The sequence below is a fragment of the Aptenodytes patagonicus genome, chromosome 2 (assembly GCF_965638725.1).
Source record: "Aptenodytes patagonicus chromosome 2, bAptPat1.pri.cur, whole genome shotgun sequence".
NCBI classification, from domain to species: Eukaryota; Metazoa; Chordata; class Aves; order Sphenisciformes; family Spheniscidae; genus Aptenodytes; species Aptenodytes patagonicus.
The window spans coordinates 108923628-108935899 of NC_134950.1; the positions used below are offsets into that span (position 1 = coordinate 108923628).

The 12272-nt window shown below is 38.1% G+C and overlaps 1 protein-coding gene across 2 annotated transcripts in view; it reads right to left on the minus strand.

Annotated features, from left to right (window-relative positions):
* Positions 1-233: 233 nt before the first annotated feature.
* The window catches only part of ADCY1 (adenylate cyclase 1), a 164954-nt gene continuing 152915 nt past the window's right edge, over positions 234-12272 (minus strand). For both annotated transcript variants that reach the window (XM_076330729.1, XM_076330728.1), the window contains 2 exons: positions 11848-11972; positions 234-10971 (listed from right to left, as the gene is read on the minus strand). In XM_076330729.1, the coding sequence (XP_076186844.1) occupies positions 10633-10971; positions 11848-11972 (464 nt within the window). In that variant the 3' untranslated portion in view covers positions 234-10632. The remainder of the gene's footprint in view (positions 10972-11847; positions 11973-12272) is intronic.

Below are 12272 nucleotides of genomic sequence, written 5' to 3' on the forward strand. Positions count from 1 at the left end.
TGTGGTCAATGCAGAAAGTCAAAAAGACTCACAAGGGAGCTGAATTGTTACCATAAGGTTCTTTAGTTCAAAGCAATTGTGAAAGTAAAATTGCAGGATTTCTAGATGCATGTTCTTAGCCTGAAAACTGAGAAGCTGTAGTTGGACCCTCTGAAAGGCAGCTTGGTATAGAATAATGAATGCAACTTGATTTAAAAAAAAAACAAACAAAACAAAACAATCCCAAACAGCTGTTTATTCAAGCAAATTTTTTTCTTTATTTTTAATTAGATTCCAGAAATTATAATAGTGCAAACACTCAGTATAAAAGTTGCAATAAGAAATTTACATTCACATTTAACATTTCAGTCCATTCACTTTTCAACATAAAAATAGGACAAATATTCAATTGCTCTTCTCAATTTAACAATCCTGAAAAAGACTGGAAGATACTCTACAATATTCTATTTACATAAAAATAGACCCGTATTATTAATGCAAATCTATCATTAGAAGTTACCCAGTGTTAAGTTATTGTATTGTACTATGTATATACATACATATATATATAGTGTATAGCTATATAGATATAAAAATTATTTATAGGTTCAGTGGGATACAATAGTTGGAAAAATGACATCTTGACTTACTAGTTCATTCCTTAAAGTTAGGACTATTCATTTTATTTACCTATGTGGATGTTTCTGTTGTGATACGGTAGGCCTCCTCCTGGTCCCTTTGAAGTCACTGGCAACACCCCGTTTGACACCAGTGGGAGAGGAACAGACCTTAGAATAAGGCCTTGATCTAACAAATCAACAATCATTGAAGTTAATATTTCTATTAACTTTACTGGGCTGTAAATCAGACTAAAAGATCTGAAAATTCATATGCCAGTTAAATAGAAGAATACATTTGGTTTTTCCTTTGAGGAATGGAATATCTCTACCTGATGCAATTTTTTTTTTCCTAAGCAGAATATTCAAGTTAGTTCAGAAGCAATGCAGAATTTTCTGCAAACATCTGCAGGTTAAGCAGCTGATAAGATTCCTCTTGCACAGTCTTCTTACTGAATACTTCAATTCAACCAGCCTTATAAACCCCCAAGACTGTATCTTTCCTTGCTCTGATTTTTTAATAAAGAGTGGCATCCAGATACAGACGACTTGACTGCCCTTGAAATGGGTTTGCACGTGTTTAGTAAACTGCTAGGGAACATGAATTAGGCTACCCCACTCTTGCTTATCTGTGTCTCTTCTTTGGGGACATGAGCAGAGATGCTGCTCTGCCTGCAGCTGGCAGGTTTAAACCTCACTGCCCAGCTTGCTGCCAGCTGCTGGTGCCTGCGCTCCCACCACAGGGTACGTTTTTTCTCCCTTTCAGGTTTGCTGTCACATGTACTGCTTCCTAACCAGATTATGTCAAAGCTCTTTCTTTTCCCGTAAACACCTATTATATGAAAAATCTGCTTTTTGAAAATATATTTTCTTTTTGAAAAAGAAGAATTTTGATAACCATGTTATGGAGGACCTGCAGAGGGAGATAGTAAGCAGGCCTGAGTGGACAGTAACCGCCTGCAACAAAAATGTGATGGCACTGAACAACTGAAGGCGAGTTAAGGGCAGCAGGGGCACCAATTTCTTAAGAAGCAGTGTTTTAAGAGCTGCAGGTCACATTTTTACATCCAAAGAAGAACTATGTGGTGTTAAGAGGCAGGCAGGCATGCCTAGCTCCTTTTCCTCTTAGTGCTATGGCATTTATTACATTTAAATATTTCTAGGATGCTTAAAATTATGGGTAAGCCTACAATGGACACTGTGCCATCATGTGTAGGCAGACCAATTTTGATTGTAGAACACATGCTCCATGTGGTTTTTTGCTTCCTACCTTAGGCTGCTGAACATTTCATTCTAAAAAGAAGGAATCACATACACTTTTAAATCTTTTCAATTAACAGATCAGAAAAATACTTAACATCTCATTTCCAAGCAGAACCTATGGACATATACCAGAAGGGCAGATATTAACCTCCTGACAGCAGAAAGTACCAGGACTAATCAGCAGGATAAAATGCAGACAGATGTGAGTTGCAGCACAAGTTTTAGTGGCAGGGATTTTAAGAGATGGGTCAAATTTGGCTGAATCTGCTTGAAACTGTGAAATACGTGTATTACTGCTGTTTTCCATCATTATCCGCATTCTGTGTACAAACAGACAAATCTACACACAAGTATATTATGGAAAAAGAACCTCCAAGAAGAGGTTTTTAACTTCTGCCAGAATTTCACTGGAAAGAATATCACTGCTCTAGAATTCTCTGTATTGGGTTAAATTATGCTAGAAATGGTAACTGCTCTTGGAGTCTGGTTTTTAGACCAGAACCTCTGAAAGCATTACTTTCATTCCTACTGTATTCTGTAACATTTTCCAAAGCTACCTCTGTGTAATAACCAGCTGCTTGAATGCAGAAAAGAAACTCACCATTTGCTTTGTCTAAGTCCAAATTTGTGTAGACAACTGTACTTGTATATGGGAGCAAGTTACACAAATACTTCTTTTTTTCTTAATTGAACCCTAGTAATATTACTGTAAAAAAAGCAGGCATTCTAAGTGATTTCTAAGTGAATTCTAAGGATTTCTACTGTAAAAATTTAAAAATGTAATTATCATGAAGCAATTTTGTGATGGCACAGGTAATTCATTTTCACCTACATTTCATTGAAAATCCTTGATATATTGCTTGAATGGCATTTGAAATGTAAGAACAACCTTTGCATCCATGCGCACTAAGGAGTAAAAGACACGAGAAATCACCTAAATAACTTCAATGTGCCAGCTCAAATTTTTCATAACTGATGCCACCATTGACAGGTCCAGGATCAAAGCAGCAGGTCAGGCACTTGAAAGTAAGACACGATAGTGTGCACAACTGCCGTAATTAAAGCACACCTTCGCCTTGCCCACGACAAGAACTGTTAGCTGTTTTACCACCAGCAGTCCAACCTACATCTAGCAAACATGGCAGCGCAGTTACAAGCTGTAGGTAAGTGTTCTGGATGTTTTTAATCAATGTGTTGTGTAAGCCTGTTCTGAAGAGGAGGGCAGCCAGCTTTTTCAAAGGAGCTCCAAACTATCTGGACAGATTTTCTGCAGAACTCAGCTCACTGTGTGTGCTGAGCTTTCTAGGAAATCTGTTCTTACTTAGCTTGGACCCACATATACCTCTGTATGGCCTCCCTCCATAAACAGTTGGGACTACGCCTTGCACCCACATAGCTGTGCTGGTAGTAAACCGAAGTAGGAAAGGAAGTAGTAAAAAAGCTTCACAGTGATGCAGCACTGTTTGTTCCTTCAGTTTTATGCATGTCTGATGCCCCAGAAGGCATAAAACGGGGATCCTAATATAAAGCAGCAGATCCTCCAGCATGCAGTAAGGCACAAGCAAAACCAAGTCCTTTCAGCACATAGGCTATGTACATTAACCAATGCTAATTCAAATTTCAAGGTGCTTCCCCATGACCAGAAAATAGGCATTAAAGGTGACAACCCCCAACCGTTTCTAATAATTCCTTCTGAAATTCTGAAAGCAGTTCACCAATAGATCTTGAACACTCTTGTGAATGTGAACAGACATGAAAACTCAGAAATGGATGTGGCCGTGCAGTTAAACACAAGCCTTATTTTTGTTGCACTAGGAATCTGGTTGAGTACTCTGCCAGCTCAGATACTCAAAACCTGTCCCATGTCACTGAGAACTTTACCACTGACTTCAGAAGGAGTACTAGCTTTTCACTTTTTACTTTCAGCAACTGCTCTCTCACAGGCTTCTTTTTGTTATTGCGTACTCCTGCTAACTTTGTGCCTTTTTTTTTTTCTTCTTTTCCTGTTTTTGTCCTTGCACCGATCAGATTATAAGTCACACCAGGCCAGTGTGATATTTTGAAGAGTAATTAAAGAGCAACAGGCAGCACCCCCTTATGTGTACTTTTTCCCATTTATTTTCATTTACGTATTTATTCATGATTTAGATTTGGCCTGAAAACTCAGTGAGAGATGGGATTAACAGGAATGGAGAGCTAAAAAAAGCCTATACAGAGTTCTGGAAAAAGCCAATCATAAAGAGGGTTAGGGTAGAGAAGCAGAGTCCAGATTGTCATTAGTCACAACAATTATGCCACACTGAGATGTAAAACCCACTGAATTTGACATGAGCTAGTTTGTGACTGTTAGAAACCCTTACCTGCTGCATGGTTCTTGTATGCAGGCAACTGGGATATGTTGTATGAATCTACATCTTAACTTATGATGACAGAAGTACTTGCAGAAGCTGTACTGCTTAGTTAACCCCACAGTCACCTGATTAAACAAAAAAATGAACGGATTTCTAAGTCCTATTATAAAACTAGCTCAAATCTGTAAAATACAAGAAGTCCTTATTGATCCATAGTAGAAAGTATTCACAGTCCACACCCTTTTTCCTCTGCCACCAACCTCAGTGTTATGCTCCTACAATACTCTTCATTTATCATACAGCAATTATATAAGTAATTTGAGAAGTAGTCCCGAGCTGCAGTAACACAGATATGACAATTTTAAAAATGATGCATGCAAAATACGTCCAGAATTTAAAGTTTTGTTCAGCAGCAATATGGGAAAAATCAGCTAGAGGATTGGACAGTGATTTCTTATTCCTGTGTCACTAACTGACATGGTCCTCAAGCTGTGGGTTAGGCTGTGAGGCCTAAGGGAGACATTCCTGTAAGTGTGGCTTTAGTGGGAGCAGGACTAGCGTCAGCACAGAACCCAGATGCCTCAAAGCCAGAGAACCCAGTGAACCTTCTCCTAATAGTTCTGTTAAATACTTTCTGCTTAGCAATAGAAAATTTGGAAAGTGAGTCAAAAAAGCTAACAAAAATAAGGCAACAAAATTAATTTTTATATATATACATACATATATATACATATGTATGTATCTAGGAAAACAATCTATTTGCATTGTGTACTTTTCACATACAATAACTTATTACCACATTACAAATATACTCTGGGTAACGTCAATGGGCCAAATTCACCTCCTTTACCTTCCATAGTGTTGCACCCGCATACAGCATTGATGGATTTGACACTTGGTCCTTCTTGATGACAATACTACATCAAATGCAGTATCACAGAATACCCATCGAATGTCAGATATTACACCATTATGAACTAGAATATCTGCTTGCTTTTTATATTACAGTAAGTAGAGTTTATTGCTTCTAATGACCAGAAGGTACCTTATGAAGACAGCATAGATGTCAATAACACTTTTCATATACTGTATTATGGATCTTGGAACACTGAGGTTGGCAGATCACAATCATTAAATTATTTTTCTTCTTTATTTGCTGTTTGCATTTTGATTTTGCTTTGCTGAACGCACATGCAACTAGTGGATTTAACTCTGTGCCAGAAGTGATATGTCAAAAACATTTAGGAAAACTTACTGTTTTGTTTTGTTTTACTGAAGTCAGGCATGAGTGGCATGCAATAGATTGCAAGGAAAAGCAAAAGGACATCCATTTCCAAAGGATTTATAATCTCCATGCACATGTAAAATGTCTCTTACAAAAATCATTAACATTTGTTAAAAGTGTGCCTTTTTGCCTCTTTTTATACAAGTGTACATGCAATTACCTGTCTGAGCTAAAACTATTTACAAAATTTCATAATACAATACATCTTTTAAAGTGAATAATACATGAAAGGCCAATGTTTTCTGTTGTTTTGTAACACTGTACAAGATTAAAAATAAATAAGGCATTATAATACAGGTTTATCACAAATTAAAAAATGTTGGTTTTCACTGTAATACAAAACTCTAACTTGAAAGAACATTATGGCTAAATAGTCCTCCTGCCTGGGCAGAACACATACGGAATCTGGACTTGCTGATGTAAAGAAAATGCTTTGTTTCTGCTACAAGCAGGAATTCAACACATGAAAATGATTCACGCTACTTACTAATGTGTTCAGACTCCTCAAAGCACTGAAATGGCACAGGTCATATACTGTTTCCCTTCAAACAGTGACTCCCAAGTACTTTCTTTTGCCTTACAGATAAATTACAGGCAAAAGTGTGAAAGAGATTTAGGCGCATGACCTACTCTCGGTTACAGTGTTGTAAAATATTCAGTTCAGTACCGACGCAAGACATCGCTGTAACCCAAAGCAGAATTTGGCCTACAGAAGCTCAACTCCTGACCTTCATAAGCATGCTAAACTCCCAGTGATTTCTGCAGGCCTTGTGGGTACATAAGGGATGCAGATTCAGCCCTAATGAGCTGAAGCTTTTGGCTCTCAGTCTCACCTAGAGAAAGCAAGGGAGAATTTGCATGCGTTTTAGCGAAGACAAGGGAACGTGACTTGCCACAGCAGGAAGCAGCTACAAAAACCAACGCATTTTACAGGCCGGATAAAATAGCTTTCTAGTCAATGCACATGGAAAATGTTTGGAAATATCTAGCCAGTAATTCAATTGAATGCCAGTTTGTAATCTCAGCAGAGAATAATAATTAAAAAATCATTTAAAGATAAAGGTAGCATAGGAACACTTTGAAATTAGCTCCCAAGACAGTGAAGTCCAAAGATCTCTGATACTTATCTCCTTATATAAAGAACGAAAGACTTTGATTATTACTATTATCTGAAAGAGAAAACGTGCAAACTGATGTAAAATATTGTGCTTGCTATTGACAGACATCAACATGCCAAAATGGCATCACTTTGTTGTAGGGCTCGTATCTGTTAATTGTTTCAAGCTAACAGCTGCACAAAACAGTGAACAGAAGTGCAGGAGGCTATTCTGCCCACAATGCAACAAGTTACTATCCTTGGTTAAACGTCAGGGACTTTTGGGTACTGTGGGGCAGAATTGACTCCTTGCTGGGGCTACAGGCAAAAGTTACAGAGCTTGACCAGAAAATTAATAAATGCAAGATGGGAAATAAACTGCATGCGTTAAGGTGGACACAACCCAAATCCCACAGAAATCCAAGGAAATTCTTCTGATGATTTTCAGGGATATTGGAGTGGGCCACATATTATCTTCAGCCAATTGCCAACAAAAATTTGATAACAAGCTTCTCTAATTTGGCAGAAAATGTGCATTTGTGGGGTTATCGGAAGTATTACTACCACCTCTTTCCATGTATAAAACTTACTGAACATATCAAAGAACGCAGAAGAGCAGAGAGATTAAATCTGTCCTTTAAATCTATCATGAAAGAGCTGAAATAAAGCAAATGTACACGGAAAATGGGGAAAAATGATAAGAATAGGGAGGGAAAGCATAAAGGCAAGAGCACACCTTCATTATATCATGATTTCAACGGGCATGTAGTTTTCCCTGTTGGAATGGCTGCTGAACACTGCCTGTCATTTTCACATGGCTTTTTACTAATTTGTGCCTTGGCTGAACTTTGTTCACGATTCTGTACTGCTCAGTCCAGGACTACATAGAAAAATATAGTTTTCCCCATAGTAAAACCAGCAACAACAACCACAACAAAAATATGAAAAATGTTAACGGTAGGACTCAAACAAAGTTTGGAAAATGACTCCATCATTGATGCTGTAAGCTAGCACACGCACACTGGACTGGGTGCAGCACCAAGAAGCCATCCTGGTCCACTCAACCTGCTCTGGAGGCACAGACCTCCTGCAAAAGGGACGAATGAGAAGCTGATGATGGACTGTGCATGTCTGGTCCTTCCCATTCAACATGGAAAACATTCTTACAAAAGTCACGTGCCTCATTTGACTCTTGGAGAGGAGGATCAGGCTTAGAAAAACTTTGGAGTAATTCTACTAGCACCTGCTAATCTTTTAAAATTTAAAATTTAAAAAGCCCAAATTTACCTTGCTACATGATCTTCCACTGACATTACTCCAGGACTAGGCTGGGAATGAGTCTGGGAATGAGAACAGTCCCGAAAATCTTAGCACAGGGGACAATTCGTTTCTGCTCACTGTCCATTTAGTGATAAAAGAAACAATGGCAATATGCCTATATCTTGGACCTATTAAAAAGTAACAAAGAAATAATTTCATTGTAAGCTTTTGAGGTGGGTCAATGGCTGTATTTGGTCTGTGTATTCACGTACTACCAGATCTACTGCTAGGATCTGAAGATGCTTTTAATAACAGTACATGTAAAAATAATGTTTTATTATTATGGGTGAAATGATACCAAATTCACTGATTCAAAAATTGTGTAACTTGGGCTTTTTGTGAGTGGAACTGAGTGATTAATGCTATTGCACATAATGCCTTCCATTTTGGTTAAATATTTAACTTACCTGTGTGATGATTTAGTTCTTACAAATCTATTAGAAAACATAAATATGCTTTACATGTGTGCTTTACATGGATACCACTTATTCAGTTTAATTATGTAAATATTTGTTCTTTTAAATCTGTATTCTCTACATATATTTATTTAAATGGCTTTGAATACCTCAAAATCAGAATTAAATTATTCTAGAAGAATACCTGTGAACTGGATAGCTGTTAGGGAGATAAAGAAATGCCGTGACTTTCCACAGATCAGCCAGGGTGCATACACCTAGTACAGTTAGGAAGCAATTCTCAGGTTTTTATAGTCACTTTAATCACAACACTAATTTTGCTAGCTTTGTAATGAAGCACCTAGCTGACAGGGTACATAAAAATTAATTAAAAACCCTGCTTAAAACCACCGGAGTCCCACAGCAGCCTGATATGGCTACATGGAGAACAGAAACTCTTGCAGCATTTCTTTAACCATTTGCATCTGTTGACACAGTATTTGTCCATATACTTTTAACACAAACAGTGACTGCTCCAAAGCAAATGCTGATTGCAGGAGAATCACTCAGAATATTCTTTCCACTGATATCAGTAATAAAATAGGCCCACCAAAGGGAAATGTGACATCTAGTACAAGCAAGTTTTCTACTGTACAATCTGGACAACTTCTGTAGTCTTGGGTGGGGTTTTTGGGTGTAGGGGGTTTTTTTTGTTTGTTTTTGTTTTGTTTTGTTGTGGGGGTTTTTTTGTTTGTTTTTTTTTTTTTTTAGTTAAAAGGAAGTTTTGCATGTTTTTAGACTATGTAAAATTTTGCTTCTCTTTTGGAAAGCAGTGAGGCTGGTTAGCTTGTGCATCCCCATCAGGACAGTATGGTACCTGTCCATGGTGCACATGTCACTCAGCAGGATGACCTCCAACTGCCCCCACCTCAAGTACGGAGCTGTACTCCACATTTGACATCCAGATCAGCGTTTCAAGATGAAACCATGAACAATAGGATGTGGGCTGCATTGAAGGAAAAAGCAGTCAAAATATGTTCCCTTTTATGCAGATTAAGAGCAGGCCTCACTCTCCTGGCATGTTTACCAGTGTGCTCCTCATTTGGGCAAAGTTTGACTGTGCTTGTTTCTCAGAATTATAGCTTTCTATAATTGTACAGCTTTGAAGAGTGAGCCTGGGTAGAATCAAGATATAATAAAACTGTGGCATAAATTTAAAAATCAATTAAGACATAAGACTATGTTGGCAAACATACAAATGTCAAAAAGCTAGCAACGGCATGTTTGTCACCAGTACAGGACTATTCTTTGAGCTGTTTAGAAAGGTAAAGCTAAATCCTGGAACTGGGCCACAGGACCTGTGCTGTTTGTAAAAGCCTGAAATAATACCATCCTTCTGCTCTTCAATAAAATCAGCACTGTACATAAAGGAATGTTTCTATATTGCATAAGCAAATTGCTGTGCTTGCAGGGTGCTCCTCTGTCTTGCACAGTCAAATGACCTGTGAAGAGGCAGCAACTTCTGAACTCTACCACCCTTTTTTTTTTTAATGGAAAGAATATATATTGTTCTTCTGCCAAACCTTTAAGCTCTGTGGTTTATCTACTTCATATCCTAGTGTTACGGTTTGAATTGGAATTTTTTGGAAGTTTTTTGAGCATGCAAGGAGAATTTTAAAAAATACATAGGGTTTAGCAATTAGCTGAATCCAGCCTTCATTAATCTGCCATTGACAGCACAATGAACACTGTTCTCATTGCTTTAACTCATGCACTGGGAGCACAGTTTCTCTAACTCTTGCCCTGGAGAGTCTCCAGCTGCCCCACACTCCACGGTTAAATGCAGCTTTGCTAATCCCAGACCCAACAATGCTGGCTATGACAGAAAGAGAAATCTCTTTGCTATGTCATTGCAGGTGGATGTGTAAATAAATACATATTTTTATGTTTATCTCTATAAATCTCTATTAAGTCTACACAGGACTGTTTGTATATGTGCATATATAAATTAAAACATATATATACACACACACACATAAATAATTGCTTGCACGTTTATCTCATTGTTTTTCATTTACCCTTTAAAAATGCCAAGAAAATATTCCTCATTTCCAGAAAATCAGGTTTTGACTTTTTCTAACAGAATTGCTAGCCCTTATATGTTCCATCCCAAGAGTTCGTTACACAGTCCCCAAGTTCTCTTTGGTTGGGTTGTAGTGGTCCTTGGTTAATGCCATGGCCTATGACCTCTGATCTCTTGGTAAAAATTCAGGCAACCATTGCTCTCCAAGTTCACTGCAAATGGCACAACCATATCTCCTTTGCTCTACGCCTCCTTCACAGCTGGCACAGAAGGAAGATAATGCAGTGTTTGATTTGTGTGAGTGGCAGATGCTTGACCTGCTCCAAGCCCAGCTTTTACAGTAAAGCTAGCAACTGAGGATACAGACGGACAGCTGGTGCCCAGTTTTGTTTGAATGTTTGCTCTCCCATAAGGGTACATTTTCCGCTCTAAGTTTAAAGACCGTGTTTGTGAATTATTTCCATCGGCCTTTCCTTCCAGGAAATAGGTCAACATTTCACCTTTTCCCTTTACACTGACTTTACCCCTGCACATGAATTCATAACTGCACCTTTTTAATATCCGCTGAACTTCTTCTGTCACCTGAAGACAGAAAGAAAAGAACTATTAGTTTTTCCTGTTCATATAAGGTTAATTCTAGAACTGCCCACCCCTCCCCATTTTACTTCTCTGTCATGAAATACGCATAAGCAGAATGAATTAGCACCTAGTGCTGCTCTCAGGCTCACTTAGAATTTTCTTAAGGAATTAAAAATCACTGACCAAACTGGAATCTGAGATGCCGAACTTCTGGTCTTGAGCTGAATAATGACACAGCCAGAGTAAGCTCCGTCCCACAGAAATGTGTAACCACATTGTCCACTGTTGTAAGCTGGATCAGTTCCAGTGACGTTAATTTACTCCAGAAGAACTTTTGATCCCTGGAGACTAGACAGGTATTTTGGATAAAGGACTGCAAGAGTTCATTGAGATTTTGAGAGGTGCAGCATAGCTTCTAGCCAAGCTCTAGTAGAACAACAATGTTCTCTCTCTGTGTAGCCTCTCCGATCCAAAGTATCCAAGGAATTTTTAAAGCTACATAAAATGCAGCAGGATGCAAATGGACACAGATCCTTTCCTTGTAGTCCTTATTCAGGCAAAATTCCTACAGCACAAGGACTGGCCCATGCAGTGTCGGCATTCCCAGGCTTGCCTCCAACTGTGTGCAATGCAGCAGAGAACTCTGTTTCTTCTAACGGGAAATGATTTATTTGAGGATTTAGTTGCCTCCAAGTAGTGAAGTGTTTATAATGGAAAACAACTATACCTCTGATGCTTGAATCATCTGGAGAATGTTGCCCTTTTCATAAGAACCACAAGATCAAGTGAGGTTGCGTTTTCTAAGTAGTCTTGAAAATGTAACCACATATAAAATAGGAGGTATGTAAAATTTGCAAAATTGTCTCAGAATGCACTTACCTGAATTTTCCCCTGCACTCCAGTACTATCCATCCGGCTGGCAACATTTACAGTGTTCCCCCAGATATCATACTGTGGTCTTCTGGCTCCAATGACTCCAGCCACTACTGGCCCGACATTAATACCTAAAATGAAAACAATGACTTTGGTTTCAAACACTACAGCATATTATCCAAGGGAAACATGAATCCTGCAAAATAAATTTAACACAAGTGCCTTAGAATTTTTCTGGTCATAGGACATAATATATGTTAAATTAATGCCAATTGGACTTCTGTATTTGTAAGAGCTGTAGAAAAAAATAAAGACATACACAGAGATATTTTATTGGAAATGCAGTATGATAGACAACATAAAAATTTGGCTCATCTGTAGGTTTTCTTTTTTTATTTATTTTTTTTTAAGAAAAGCAGTGGTAGTGCAGA